Source organism: Syngnathoides biaculeatus, chromosome 1, assembly GCF_019802595.1.
Source record: "Syngnathoides biaculeatus isolate LvHL_M chromosome 1, ASM1980259v1, whole genome shotgun sequence".
Classification (NCBI taxonomy): domain Eukaryota; kingdom Metazoa; phylum Chordata; class Actinopteri; order Syngnathiformes; family Syngnathidae; genus Syngnathoides; species Syngnathoides biaculeatus.
This window is the reverse complement of record NC_084640.1, coordinates 6,074,399-6,090,391: the sequence shown is the minus strand read 5'-3', so window position 1 is coordinate 6,090,391 and position 15,993 is coordinate 6,074,399. Positions and strand designations below refer to the sequence as shown.

The window sequence follows — 15,993 nt, the reverse complement described above, 5'->3', positions numbered from 1 at the left end:
TTAGTATGAATTTTCGCAACTATTTTGAGCTCACAGTCTTCGATAAATTCACCCTCAGTGAAAGGTTTGCATTGCTTGGCAATCATCATTGCCACTTTGTAGCTTGCCCTTGTAGTATTTTCATTTGACTCACGGGCTCTTGTGAAAAAGTGCTGCTGTGCCTTAATAACAGCTTCGTCGTTTCAAATTTCTGGCACATTCATCTCCAGTAAGCTTGTCGTAATTAGCATGTTTTGTCTGGTAGTGCTGCTTGACATTGATTTCCTTAAACAGCTGCAGTGTCAGGGCAACTTAGAAGACACAGTTGTTGCATATGTCAGCAAAAAATAAACCCCTCCAATTTCCACTTGTTATGGAATTGGAGACACTCACTGTCAACTTTTCTTTTTTAGCTGCAGTCGCCGTGTTTTGAAATGGGGTGTTCTGAAATTATGACAAAATGTCAGATGTCAAGTGCAACAATGATCATAGCCTTGCTGCTATCTTCTGGTCAAATGTAAAATATTTTTTATACAAGTATATTACACAGCAGTCAACGGTGCAAGCGGGCCAGATGTAATAGTTTTTTTTAAATTTTATTATTTTTTTTTTTTTTTAAATAGAGGTTGCGAGCCAGTGAAAATTTGAACATAGTTGAACAATTGGAACCCGGGCCAGACTTTGGACATGCCTGCTTTACAGGAAACGGCCAAGTTTAGGCCTTACTTTCAGACAAGTTTTTATTGTGTTTATCAGGAATATGATTTTTCCGTTTATAGGCAGAATGCCGTCTTTTTAAATTGCATAGATTAAAAAAATATATATATTCAGTTATTCTGCAATATTCCAAACGTCACCCGTGCCAGAATCCACACTCGTTTATTTTCCAATCAGACTTTTGCGAGCAAGGTGGAAATTTTGATGCGGGTCTGTTGATTGGTCGAATGTGTTCCTCCTTACCAATGAAAATGCTTGTTGTACACAAGGCAGTTTATGGGGCCATTTGCAAATGAACACGATGGCGGTGCTTGATATGAAGACACCTCTCTAGTGAAAGAAATTGTTAGATATGTCAAAAATAACTTCAGATGGAATTGGCTGGAACGAGAAACCGTCTACAATTGAAAAGAAGGAACTTACCACTCTGTTAAGTGACTTCATTCGGAAAATCAATCGGCCTGCGAAAGCATTGTGCACGTGGTGTGAGGATACTATTTGAGTAAGGATTCCAGTGTTAAAATGTTGCGTTCTGGTCATAGGTATTGCAGTTTTAGAAATGAACTGGTCACACAAAATACTGTATTGACACTTTGTGCTCAGCTGGTACATTTTCGCATAGATGAAATAGTTACTTTTGTTGTGAGCTGTTCAGACACTCATGGCTGTTTGTTAAATTAATTTAAGGATTTAATAAGTTTATACTGCTCTTCAAACAGTGCAGTGACTTTTTCAAATTTTAGTGCTCATTTTTGTACTTCATTCTTGGCGAATTTAAGATCTGATTATAGTGTCTTGATGAAATTTGATTTGACTTTTCTGCTGCTGTTCTTGCACTTGTATATTTTTTTTTTTTTTTTTAAATTGAATCTGACTTAGTTCACTATGCCCTGAAGGTAAGAAGAGGGAGGCACTCAAGAGAGAGCTCCAACGTCTGGAAGCTGAGGGCTCAGCGAGCCAATATCCTTTTGCTTCAGAACCCACAAGCGTCTTAGCCTCAAAGGGCTCCATCTGGCTGCAAGAGTTACGCTTGCCTCTTAAGGCAGACTTTGTTTGTTCGACTGCCAATAACCCAGGTAGCGTTGAAATGAATTTAACAAATGATTATTTCTGTAATTTATTTACAGACAAAAAAAAATTTCATTTCAGAATCAATGAAACATTCGTTCTTCATAATGATTCGGGCTGGAGTTGAAAACATAGTGGCCACTCCCCTCGCGAGCACACACCATGGGTTCAGTGGAGACACCCTAACCTACCCGACTAAATTCAACATGTAAGCCACACGCACACACAGTTGGAACTGTAAATATGAACTATGTGACCTTTTCACTAGTCTTGGATGAAATAAAGTATTTAAAAAAAAAAAAAAAAAAGCCAACTACATTGAATCGTTGCAATGTGATGAGCATGCAGCTGATTACGGTTATTTATTTTTTTTGCACTTACAGATCTGATGTCTCAAGTGAGTTTGCTATTGACCTTGAAGTCTATTGTCTAGTGAGTATATTTTAAACTTTTTCATCTTTTAACAATGAAGGAAGTGTTGTCCCCATATGTCCCCTCTTTAATGAAATGAGGTGTGTGTGTGTGTGTGTGGTGTGTGTGTGTGTGTGTGTGTGTGTGTGTGTGTTGTGTGTGTGTGTGTGTGTGTGTGTGTGTGTGTGTGTGTATATATATATATATATATATATATATATATATATATAGTGTGTGTGTGTGTGTGTTAACAGTGAAGAAAATAAGTATTTGAACACCCTGTTGTATTGCAAGTTCTCCCACTTGGAAATCATGGAGGGGTCTGAAATTTGTGTGATACCGATGCATATAAGTATTTCAACACCAGTGAAAACCCATGTTAATATTTGGTACAGTAGTCTTCGTTTGCAATTACAGAGGTCAAACCTTTCCTGTGGTTGTTCACCAGGTTTGCACACACTGCAGGAGGGATTTTGGCCCTCTCCTCCACGCAGATCATCTCTATATCAGACAAGTTTCTGGGCTGTCGCTGAGAAAAACAGAGTTTTAGCTCCCTCTGAAGATTTTTTTTTTATTGGGTTTAGGTCTGGAGACTGGCTAGGCCATGCCAGAACCTTGATGTGCTTCTTACGGAGCCACACCTTGGTTTGACTTGTTATACTTGCTTTGTTGGCTTTGAGCACACAACACTTCCTGATTACTATTTGGGTGTTCATATGTCTACCTGGCAGTTTGATGATCGACTTTGTGGTCGTGTTATTGGACTTGCGACCGCTTGTCTTGGACACTCAGATGAACAGAGGGGGGGAGCTGTCAACTGATCACCACATGGTGATGAGTTGGCTCCGATGGTGGAGGAAGCTGTCAGTCGACGTGGCAGGCCTAAACGTATTGTGAGGGTCTGCTGGGATTGGCTGGCAGATTCCCCTGTCATAAGGAATTTCAACTCCCACCTCCGAAAAAAACTTTGCTCACCTCGCTGAAGAGGTGGGTAACATTGAGTCTGAGTTGACAATGTTCAGTGTCTCCATTGCTCAGGCGGCTGACTGGAGCTCTGCCCATAAGGTGGTCGGTGCCTGGTATTGCGGCAACCCACGAACACAGTGGTAGACACCAACAGTGAGGGATGCAGCTGATAGGTGCCCCCTGGCCAAGCAGAATGCGGCTTTGGTGGTCACTGAGGCAAAAACCTGGGTGTGGGAGGAGTTTGGTGAGGCCATGGAGAACACCTTCAGGGCGGCATTGAGGAAATTCTGGTCTGGCGTCTCAGGAGGGGGAAGCAGTGCACCGTCAACACTGTATAGTGTGGACGGGGCGCTGATGACCTCGACTCGGAATGTTATGAGTTGGTGGGGAGAATACTTCGAAGAGCTCCTCAATTTCTCCAACACGCCTTCCCACGTGGAAGCTGAGTCTGGGTGCTCTGAGGCGGGCTCTTCTATCTCTGGGTTGAGGTCACCGAAGTGGTTAAAAAGCTCCTTAGTGGCTGGGCCCCGGGGGTGGATGAGATTCGCCCGGAGTTCCTAAAGGCTCTGGATGTTGTTGGTCTGTCCTGGTTAACACGCCTCTGCAACATCGCGTGGACTTGCGGGATGGTGCCTCTGGATTGGGAGACTGGGGTGGTGGGCCCCCTTTTCAAGAAGGGTGACCGGGAGGGTGTGTTCCAACTATAGAGAGATCACACTCCTCACTGCTCGGTAGTAAGGTCTTCTAAGGGGTACTGGAGAGGACAGTCCGTCGGGAAGTTGACTCTCGGATTCAGGAGGAACAGTGTAATTTTTGTCCTGGCCATGGAACAGTGGACCAGCTCTTCATCCTCAGCAGGATCCTCGAGGGTGCATGGGAGTTTGTCTGACCAGTCTACAGATGTTTTGTGGACTTGGAGAAGGCATTCGATCGTGTCCCTCGGGGAGTCCTGTGGGGGGGTTATGTCGGCGTTTTGGCTGCATTGCCGGCAATGACTCAGACTCGTTTCTGGTGTAAGTTGGACTCCACCAAGGCTGCCCTTTGTCACCGATTTTGTTCATAACTTTTATAGACAGAATTTCTTGACGCAGCTGAGGCATAGATTTTGTCCAGTTTGGTGGCCTCAGCATCACATCTCTCCTCTTTGCAGATGATGTGGTTCTGTTGGCTTCATCAAGCCTCGATCTCCAGCTCTCACTGGAGCGATTTGCAGCCAAGTGTGAAGCGGCTGGGATGAGAATCAGCACCTTCAAATCCAAAACTATGGTCCTCAGATGGGAAAGGGGAGGGTTCCCTCTCCAGGTCGGGGATCAGATCCTTCCCCAAGTGGAGGACTTGAAGTATTTTGGGGTCTTGTTCACGAGTGAGGGAAGAATGGAGCAGGAGATCGACAGACTGAATGGTGCAGTGTCTGCGGTGATGCGGACTTTGTATCGGTCCGTTTTGGTCAAGAGGGAGTGAAGTTAAAAGGCGAAGCTCTCAATTTACCATTCGATCTACGTTCCTACCCTCACGTCTGTGCATGAGCTGTGGGCCCTGACCGAAAGAACAAGATCCTAGATACAAGCGGCCGAAATGAGTTTCCTCCTCAGGGTGTCCGGAACATCACTGAGAAATAGGGTGAGAATCTTGGTCACCCGGGAGGGGCTCACTGTCGAGCCGCTAGTTCTCCGCATTGCGAGGAGCCAGATGAGGTTGCTGGGGCATCTGATTTGGATGCCTCTCAGACGCCTCCCTGGTAAGGTGTTCCGGGCACCTCCAAGCAGAAAGAGACCCCGAGGACTACCCAGGACACACCGGGGAGACTGTTTCTCTGCTGGCTTGGGAACGACTCTGGATCCCTCCGGAATAACTGGAAGAAGTGGCTGTGGAAAGGGAAGTCTGGGTATCCCTGCTGACTCTACTTCCCCCGCCATCCGACCTGGAAAAGCAGTAGATAATGGATGGATGAACTAAATGTTGCACCCTTGTGAATATTTCACACTAGACTTCAAACAGCTTGGGTTCTCGTCTTCACTCTTCCTCCAAATCCTTGGACCTTGATTCCCGTATGAAATGCACACCTTACTTTCATTTAGAAAAAAAACAACAACTTTAGACCACAAGACAACGCTCCAGCCCTTCACCTTGGCCCAGTTAAGATGCTTCCTATGTTGTCTCTGACTGAGAAGTCGCTTGACCCAAGGAACCAGACTGTTTAAGCTGTGACTTCTGCCTCATCCCAACCACTCTTTCTGGAGCTGCTCCACTGTTCCATGGCAAGGATGAAAATCACACTTCTGAATCTGACGTTCAACTTCCCAATTGACCCTCCTTTCCGTCACTCTTGAATGGAACTTACCAGGTAGCCTAAGGAGTAGGATCTCCCAGCACTTGGAACTGACCTTCCGGTCCCCCTTTCTTAAAAGGAGGCCACCACCCCAGTCTTCCACTCCAGAGGCACTGTCCTCGATGTCGATCCAATGTTGCAGAGGTGTGTCAACCAGGACAACCCAACAATATTCAGTCTTTCGGAACTCCCGGCAAATCTCATTCACCTTTTATGACCACTGGGGAGCTTTTTAACCATCTTGGTGACCTCAAGCCCAGAGATGGGAGAGCCCGCCTGAGTGTGAAAGTCTCCTTTTCAAATCTGCAGTAAATGGTGTTCAAGTTATTCGGTAGTCTTTTATTGTTTGCAGCTTTGAGTCTTCTTTCTTTCATGTCTTTTTGATCGGGTTTCACGTCACAAGGTCGTTTAGGCTCTTTGTGAGGAACGAATAAAAAGAATCTGCGCTGAAGTGATGAGAACACAGCCATGACTCTTTTGGCAGCTCAACTCTTCCAACCGTGTCCTCCGACTGTTTTCCTCAACTTTTTAATTGGCAAAGCTATAAATAAATACTTACCCCATTTTTTGCATCCCATACTAATCGCAGATAGGATTCAAAAGCACTGAAGTGTAGCATTTTTAAATATTTTCGCAGATGTTTGCAAGTGGCTAGTTTAGCTCTACAAAGAGCAGCAAGGACAAATTTTCCATTTACGATGCTACATCTTCTGCAGGGGTGGTCAACCAGGCAGATTAAGAGCCACATTTTTGTCCTGTTATGGCAAAGAGCCAATTCATACAAATGAAAGCGGCACATCATACTGGAGCTCACACACCAACGTAAGAAAAGTTGATTCCTACAGGTTACCAAGACCACAAGGCTGTAATTTTAAAACATTTAAACTGTGTGTCATAGCACTTTAGCAAAGTCCTGTCTCCTATATCAGAACTCTCATCTAATGCAACACTAATATATTCACATGATTGGAGCTCTAAGTACAGCTGTGAATCAGTAGCCATGCTAATGTGCAGTATTCACTGTTCAACGGTGTTGCGGGACAGTTGGTCTGATACCAAGTGTTTTAAAGGGCCACTGACACATACAACATAATTTTTAGTAATGTTGTTCACCCAAAAAAAAAAGCTGGAATGGACCCATTCATTTGTTCACAGCACGTCAGAATGTTGCCATATTTCTTTCATCTCCTGCCATGAAAATTCTCAAGGCATTTGTGTTGGAGAAGAACCAGGAAGTGACGTTTTTTTGCAGACACCTACAGTGCTAGGTTTGAGTGTTTATACCTGTTTTACCGGTGAGAAATTAGCTGGGTTTTTTGAGTGTTAGCCAAAATGCCGTCTCATTGTATTGTTGGATTTTGCTCGAACACTTGGGAGGATGGATTCACTCTTGACACGTTTCCAAAAGACCCTGTTGTCGTGAACAATGGATTCCACAGGTGTAAAGGACAAGAGCTTTGTGTGTTCCAAATGACAGCTAGGTGTGTATAGAGCCATTAAAAAAATAATAGTTGGCAGGGACTGATTTGTCTGACAGTTTATAGCGTATGTTACGTAGGATTTTAGAATAAATCATCTTGGTCAAACCAGCAAACTCTTACAAAGCACTTGTATTGTGCTCAAGACAATTTAATCACACACAATACAATACAAGACAAGTACAAAGACCATTTAGTAGCATGTAACATGACCTTGCTAGCCAAACGACGTATAGTCACCAAACTTGAATAAATGTTTTTTCCAGCGAATGTTCCAGGAAGGCAGTGTGGCAGATAGCCGGTGGCCTGCCGTGTGGAGGTTGGTCGCCGGGGATGTGGGAGGTTACGTGCTTGGAGGAGAAAGGAGCTCTCCTCACCATCGGCCACCAGTGTCTGGGCACCCCTTATGTACTTACTTTGCCCGGCATGTGTCTCCTGACTACGCTACATACACAAGACTTGTAAAAGGGTTAGGAAATCGAACATTTATGGGCCAATCATTTTGAATATTTGATCGGGTTCCTTGTCCTCCTCATTTGTCTGTCAGGGAGTCTGTTGTCAGTTAGAAGTGATCCGCATGTCGTCTAATATGGCTCAAAACGATAGGGTAATATGGCCCCGGTCACTTCACTTGCTTCTGAGATGTTCTCTTCTTCAAAAAGAGCTTCAGTCTCAGAAGGGGCGCCAGAAAAATCAGAAAATCTCTTGTTCATCTGTCATAGCATGTGGCACAGCGTGTTTTCTATGGCACAGGGTTCGCACATGGCCCTAAAAGTCCCTAAAACCCCCTACATTTTCGAAGGTGCATTTAGGGGCTCCTAAAAGTCCTTAAAAATCCGCGAAAACCGGTCAAGCCCCTAAAAAGGCCTTAAATAAAAAAATTAAAAAAAATCAAAGGGAAGACCTCTAAAAATTCTCCCTTTAAAAAAAAAAAAAATATATATATATATATATATATATATATATATATATATTATTAAAAAAAAAACGATCCGTCTGGCGTCCAAAACAGCCGGAAATTGTCAACGGAAGTCACCGTGTTGACAACTAGTCGCCATCTTGTCGATATTCCATTGTTTGTTTCCGTAAGTAGGCATTTCACTTCGTCTTCGTTACGACGTGGCATAGTTCTTTCATCGATCCAACTTGTATCATGGGGAAGTGCATTTTTCAAGATCCTTGGGTTGAAAGTAATGAGTTTGGGAGCTGGGTTCGTCGAGATCCAAAAGATAGGTACATGTTTTACTGCCATCTGTGCAAGCAGAGTTACCAACTTGAAAAGATGGGGGTCAAAGCGCTGGAGTCCCACCGGAAAAACAGGAGACACGCTGATTTGGCGAAGACTCTCTCATCTTCCGTTGGTATGAATCTGTTACTAAAATATCAAGATAGTTAAGCATCAACTTCAGGCAGTGGTACTGACAGTCCATGCGCACCTACAGTTGTCCAGTCATCGACTTCAACAAGCCAGAAGTCAGGCTTTATGAACGTAGTTCAATACACGAAGACGGACTCGTTAAAGGCGGACTCGTTAAAGGCAGAGATCGTGTGGAATTTAAAAGTGATCTGCAGCCATTACAGTTACAAATCTTGCGAAAATAATTCTAAAGTGTTTGCAGTCATGGTCCCAGACATTGACATTGCTAAAAACTACCACTGTGGGGAAAGGAAGACTTCGTACCTGGCTACATTTGGCATCGCTGACCACTTTTCACCTCTACTGCCTCAAAGCCAAAAAAGCCAGAATAGAGACTGACATATCTACGCATTGAGAAGGCTGACAGGCTGTGTGAGGAGGCAGAAGAAAAGAGGAATCTGAGGTTTATCACCAAGGCCAATGCACTCAGATGCAGAGCAAAGGACAAGAGAGCCACTTTGGCACCTCTGCAGCAACAAATAGAGGAGGCACTGGGTAGGCTCAAGGAGCTAGAGTAGGGGTGCTGAGACAGACATCAGTAGAAGACATTTGTGTATGTAGTTGCAATTTTAGTTAGAATCTGTTTTTCTGTGGACTGTTATGTGAAGACATTGACAATTGTCATATCAATGAGAACTACCACAAGGGTTGACAGGTGATCACTGTCACAAGTACTGAGGTACTGGAACATTTGATGAACCAAGAACGGTTGATGGCACCATTGGGTGAGTCTTCCTTACTCTTGATTTCCCACGATGGCCCTGAATTTTTTGTGTCGGCCCTAAATTTTTTCCGTGTCGGCCCTAAATTTTTCGTGTCAGCCCCAAAGAATGACCCTAAAAAGCCCTTAAATGTTTTTGGTCAGACTAAGTATGAACCCTGTGCCAACTGTCCCAGTGTGACATCTGTAAATGACATTGCAGGCAATATGTCCGCCACTGGGATGTCGAGTAAGACTTATGCAAGTTTGCTCATTAATGACATGCTCTCTGCTCACTCTTTTTTATTTTTTTTTTTTTTGCATTGACAACAAAGTGAATCATATTATTTGTAGTGTTCATAATATCTATTTTAAAATGTATACTTTGGTGTCAGGCAGCACGGTGGACCACCTCGTAAAGTACAGTTCTGAGGTCTCGAGTTCAATCCCTGCCTGTGTAGAGTTTGCATGTTCTCCCCGTGCCTGTGTGGATTTTCTCCGGGCACTTCGGCTTCCTCCCATATTACAAAAACGTGCAACATTAATTGGACACTCTAAATTGCCCGTAGGTGTGATTGTGATTGCGACTGTCTCTATGTGCCCTGCGATTGGCTGGCAACCACTTCAGGTGTACCCCACCTCTTGCCCGTTGACAGCTGGGATAGGCTCCAGCACTTGTGAGGATAAGCGTTGACGATGGATGGATGGATTTCGGTGTCAGTTGCTCTGAGATTTTTTTTTCAGGGAACAAGAAGTACATTTGCTATTCTGTTTAATTTTTCAAAGTGACTGGCTGCGAAATTCGTCCCTTTTGGAAATGTTGATGTTAGTGTGGAGTGAGCTGAAGTGAAAATTTGAACCTATGAAATGATATAGACGGCTGACATACAAGGCAGAGTAGCTTGCCGTTCCAGGTCGACCTGCTTGGGGAGAACTCTTACTTCTCTCGTTGCACAGCTGAGCTGGGTGGTGGGAACAATAAAGCCACTCATTCCGGGTCGCCATTGCGCTTTTATTTTTTTTACGTCTCAGTCACTCGCTTACGCACAGCAGACACACACAAACACAGCTTGTTGTTACAATAATATCTGTAAGAATCGTAATAAACTCAAGAAAAGCGTGCATGCAAAAACCGTAATAAATGCAAGCAACTCTCGATTGCAACTAGTGTAATGAACGCAAAGCGTGCGCGGGTGCACATAAACAGAGCTTCGAGATGCTTTTCTGTTTTCACGAGACATGGACGAAAAGAGGCAGAGCTGCATGTGGCCTGAGAGAGACTTAGGGGAGACGTCTTTTCTGGGGCCGAGGTCGTCAGAACCTCAGGGTTAACTCCCTTTTCTTGTTGCACAGCTGAGTTGTGTGGCCCGAACATTAAAGGTAGTACTCTTCCCCAGTCCTCCTGTGTCACTCACCCATCAACGCACATGCCCACACATACTGAGCTTGTTGTCACAATACCCGTAACTCCAATGATAAACTCAAGCAAAGTGTGCATGCACGTATATTAAGACAGAACAAAACAAAACTTCGATATTCATTCGTGCCTTCACGAGAGCCGCAGGTTGGCCAGCCCTGGAGTCTATCATTTTATGGGCTAAGAAAAGTTTTTTTTTTTTTTTTTTTTTTTTAAACATTTAGGGTGTAATCAGTGGTTCCTAAACTTTTACTGCGGCGCCCATGTTGTGTAGATGAAATTATTTTCAGCCCCAATCACCCCCCCCCCACCACCACACCATGCACAGTTTTTCTATAACTATGCATGGGCTTTTCTTTCAAATTAATTATCACTGCAGTGCTCACTTTTACAGCAGAAAAATATCTTACTCTGGCAAGTTTGTCAAGCCACCAAGAATAAACAAAACTCAAATCTTTTCAGTTTTTTAACATCTTTCATAATTTCTTTTAATGTAATTCCAGTGACTAAAGTGGTCTTGTGTGCTTGATAGTAAAATTAGCACCCCCCCTCACCCGTCATACTGCTGCGCCCCTAGTTTCAAAACCATTTGATTTAAATTATAAATATATACTACTGTAGTTCATTAGTAGATGTCAGAAGTTGTAAAATGAAATATTTGTCATTTCAGTTGGAGCACACTTTCAGTTTGGCAAAGCACAATGGCTCGTTGTTATTGAACATGCAAAATAACTGTTGGTACACATACCTTTTCAGAGAAGCTGACATAGGATGTGAGTGACCATATAGTCATCCATACTGCCACCTGAATTTTCAGTCACTCCAGTCTGTTCAGTCTTGTCAGTTTAAGTTATTTTTCCCTCATCGAACTGAACTGAAGGGAAAATGCCACAACAACCTGGAAGTGAAGACTGTTACAGTACAGGCCTGGAAGAGCAACTCTAGAAATGAAATGCAACATCTGGTGATGTCCTTATGTTCAAGACTTCATGCTGAAATTGACTTCAAAGTGTTTGCAAACAAATTTTGAAAAGCGAAAGTTTGAGTACTGATTCTTGCCGCTGATTTTTTTTCAGGCACTGTGAACCCTGCGGACTGTGTAATGATGCGGTTAAAATAGTGATTTTGATTTATTTTCTGTTTTTTTTTTTTTCCTTCAAGTGGCTATTTGTAAATGTACAACAAAAACTTGTTTGAATGTAACGCTTAAACATGGCCGTTCCCTTTAAGGTTTTGGGCATGCACAGATGCCTCCAGCCCGTGGAAGAAGAAAACTTTACCTCCAGCATCTGTAGATGGTGAATCTAGCTCCAGGCACGTTGAAGACAGCACTAGTTTTTGGTGCTCTCAAAGTAAAACGCAGCGGGACACGCCCAAACGCAATTTAAAAAAAAAAAAAAAAAAAGTTCACACCATCATGGAGATTCCAAGAAGAAAATCATATGGTGCCGCTTTTAAGTCTAAAACCATTGATTCCATCGAGGAGTGGAATCGGGCTGCTGCAGGAAGCTTGACATTAACGAATTGATGACGGTCATGAACAAATTGTGATAAACTGATGCAGTGCCAAAAGATAAAGGCGTTCAGAGATCGTTGTTTCCACCATGCAAATCTAACTGAAAGCTTCAAATCTTCAGTGGGAGGGTTGGATGAGTGGTGGTGATAAATCTTTTGCAATGATGTGAAGATCCTCCTTTTCTGAGGTCTGCCAAAGGATCTTAAGCACTTGCAGCAGTGTGAAAGAATCTGTGTGATGGAGACCTTCTGAGGATCTTCAACTTCGATATGGAAGACATGGAATGTAGTGGTTTGGAGTGGTAGAGGATGAGAAATAAAAACAGACTTTTCTGAAATGTTGTACTTGTACTTCTGTGTCACAGTCACCGTTTGGAAACTATGTAAATAAATCTTTACAAAGTCTTTTTGTGAAAATCTAATTTCACATTGTACCGGTACGTATGGTATGATATATGTCTTGGGCGTGTGGTCTGAAGTGGCTATTGTTTAGAGAAAAACCCAAAATGCTATACAGAGTGGGCATGGCTTATCCGATGTGTTTTATAGTCCAGAAAATCTGGTGATTACTCCTATTACTTTTGGTCCAATAAAAGGTGGGAAGTACATACTGTATAAACTGTCCTAATACCTCCTATACTGGACATGGCTCACCTGATTTGGGTGTAAAAACCCTCAAATTAAACCTCAATGTAGTTAGAAGCACATCTTGTTCTTTTAATTTCAAATCCTCTGTGGTCATTAAGAACCCAAAAGATAAAAATTGTTGATGTTCCAATGTTTTTGGAACTGTCTTCCTATTAACAATGCTTTGACTTTTTACATCTTCAGATTCAAAAGTGTGAAATTACTGCTGACAAGAAGAAGAAACTCAACAAATCAAAGGTATGGCTAGTTTTTGGAGAAAAAAAGTATCAGTGCATCAGAAACAGTTTTACTGATCAGTTATATGTTACAAGACATGAGGAATTTGTCTGATAGTTGGAGCCACACTACTTTGATAACAACCACGATGATTTTATGTCCAAAATGTACATTTTGTTTCTGGTGTTTCTCCACACAAGGCTTTGGATTCAACTGGAATGTTAAATAAAATCACAAAATAACTGTCTTAATTTTCAGGTCATCACCCCAAAGAAATTTTTGGCTATTACGGTAAGATTTTAAAAGTATTTACTTCTTTTTCAAAAATTATGATGCCACAGAAGGCTGCATGTAATATAAGCTAAGCTTTATCAGTCTACTTTGTTTTAAGTGATAAAATGTGAGAATTATACTTTGGATTAATTTTATATGCCAATGTAAAAATTCACTGACATTGAATAAGAGTACTGTCTGCAAATGAATTGTGCAGATTTAATCTGAAGGAGGTTACTGACTGTAAGGTAGTTGCAGGGGGAATGTAACTCGACTGCATTTGATGGTGGTGTCGAGGATGGCTGGTGGTAGGGATGAAGATTAAGAAGACAAAGGTAGAGCAGATAACCATGGGGTGGAAGCTGAGAAAGGGATAATGTTGTGTGGCCTTTCGGAAAGAGGTGATACAGGCTCTCGGTGGACAGGAGGAGCTCCCGGAACACTGAACTACCACAACCAAGGACATCAGAGACAGACAGGAGAACACTTGGTAGGTCTTTTGGTAGGAAAAGGGAGAAGGAGACTTGGTGGTGGACCCCCAAAATACAGAAAGTCATATAAGGAAAGAGGTTAGAGAAGTAAAAGTAGGACACTGAGAGGACTGAAGAGTCAAAAGGAATAAATTGAGATGTGACGTAGAGGTGGCAAAGACTAAATAAGAGACATATATACACCAGGTTGGAAACGAAAGGTAAAAAGGATCTCTAGGTTGACCAGATAAAGGGATAGTGAAGGGAAGGATGTGTAGCAGAATCAGAATCAGCTTTAATGGTCAAGTGTGTAAAAACACGAAATTTTTCTGCGGAACAATTCAGAACAAGGAGCAACATAGCAACAAGAATAGAGAACAAGTGACATTTCTGTTGATCGGAACTATTCCTTATTAGACATGCAAGAAGTAAAATTTATATAGATAATTGTTAACAATATCAATTGTGCACAGGGAGCAGTTATAAAGTGAACCGTGTGATCGACAAAAGTAAAAAAAAAAAAAATCCATCCATTTACTTTGCCGCTTATTCTCATCCTGAACTGGTTGCAAGCCAATCGCAGGGCACATTGAGACAAACAACCGCATTCACAATCCCATCTACGTGTGTGTGTGTGTGTGTGTGTGTGTGTGTGTGTGTGTGTGTAAATGTGTATGTATATGTATGGATATATATGTGTATGTATGTGGACGACTTCAAATATTTAGGGTCAACAATCCAGAGCAATGGTGAGTGTGGTAAGGAAGTGAAGAAACGGGTCCAAGCAGGTTGGAACAGCTGGCGAAAGGTGTCTGGTGTGTTATGTGATAGAAGAGTCTCTGTTTGGATGAAGGGCAAAGTTTACAAAACAGTGGCAAGGCCGGCCATGATGTACGGATTAGAGACGGTGGCACTGAAGAAACAACAGGAAGCAAAACTGGAGGTGGCAGAAATTAATGTTCGCGCTAAGAGTGAGAAGGTTGGATAGGATTAGAAATGAGCTCATTAGAGGGACAGCCAAAGTTGGATGTTTTGGAGACAAGATTCGAGAGAGCAGACTTCGATGGTTTGGTCATGTTCAGAGGCGACAGAGTGAGTATATTGGTAGAAGGATGCTGAGGATGGAGCTCCCAGGCAAAAGAGCGAGAGGAAGACCAAAGAGAAGGTTTATGGATGTGGTGAGGGAAGACATGAGGGCAGTTGGGGTTAGAGAGGAAGATGCAGGAGATAGGCTAAGATGGCAAAAGATGACACGCTGTGGTAAGCTGAAAGGAAAAGAAGATGTATGAATATATATGTATGCGTATATGTATATACATGTATGTATGTATGTATATATATATATATATATGTGTGTGTGTGTGTGTGTATGTGTGTGTGTGTATATATGTATATATATATATATATATGTATATATATGTGTGTGTGTGTGTATATAATTTGGAGAGGTGACTTTTTTTTTTCTTTTTTTTTACCCAACTTGTTCAACAGAGTACTAGCAGGCGATAAAACGCGTCAGAATGGAGGAAAAGTGTGCTAGTTCCCATTTTTCAGAACAGTCAATGTGCAGAGCTGTGAGAATTATAGAGGAATAAAGTTGATGAGCCACACAATGAAGTTATGGAAAAGAGTCATGAAGGCTAGACTCAGGACTGAAGTAAGTATCTGCGAGCAACACTACGGTTTCATGCTGAGAAAGAGGACGATGCTCGTGGAGAAGTACAGAGAAGGTCAGAAGGACCTACATTATGTCTTTGTAGACCTAGAGACAGTCTATGACAGAGTACCAAGAGAGGAACTGTGGTACTGCATGCGCAAGTCTGGTGTGGCAGAGATATTTGTTCGAATAGTTACAGGACATGTATGAGGGCTGCAGAACAGAGATGAGGTGTGCCATGGGTGTGACAGAGGAATTTAAGGTGGAGGTGGGACTGCATCAGGGATAAACTCAGACCCCCTTCTTGTTTGCTGTGGCAATGGATGGGCTGACAGATGAGGTTAGAATGGAGAATCCCCTTGGACCATGATGTTCGCAGACAGGGTTCGCACGCGGCCGTGAAAGTCCCTAAAAACTCCTAAATTTTCGAAGGTGGATTTAGGGGCTCCTAAAAGTCCTTAAAATCCGCGAAAACCGGTCAAGCCCCTAAAAAGGCCTTAAATTAAAAAAAAAAAATCAAAGAGAGGACCTCTACCGCCAAAATTCTCCCTAAAAAATAAATTAATCTTTTATTTACTGGTTTCGTCGAGATCCAAAAGATCGGCACATGTTTTACTGCCATCTGTGCAAGCAGAGTTACCAGCTTGAAAAGATGGGCGTCAAAGCGCTGGAGTCGCACCGGAAAAACAGGAGACACGCTGATTTGGCGAAGACTCTCTCATCTTCCGTTGG

The 15,993-nt window shown here is 42.7% G+C and overlaps 1 protein-coding gene across 6 annotated transcripts in view; it reads left to right on the top strand.

Annotated features, from left to right (window-relative positions):
- Positions 1-15,993, top strand: part of anln (anillin, actin binding protein) — a 103,017-nt gene that overhangs the window by 57,370 nt on the left and 29,654 nt on the right. For all 6 annotated transcript variants that reach the window (XM_061843268.1, XM_061843536.1, XM_061843360.1 and 3 more), the window contains 5 exons: positions 1,593-1,772; positions 1,846-1,972; positions 2,148-2,196; positions 12,829-12,882; positions 13,120-13,152. In XM_061843268.1, the coding sequence (XP_061699252.1) occupies positions 1,593-1,772; positions 1,846-1,972; positions 2,148-2,196; positions 12,829-12,882; positions 13,120-13,152 (443 nt within the window). The remainder of the gene's footprint in view (positions 1-1,592; positions 1,773-1,845; positions 1,973-2,147; positions 2,197-12,828; positions 12,883-13,119; positions 13,153-15,993) is intronic.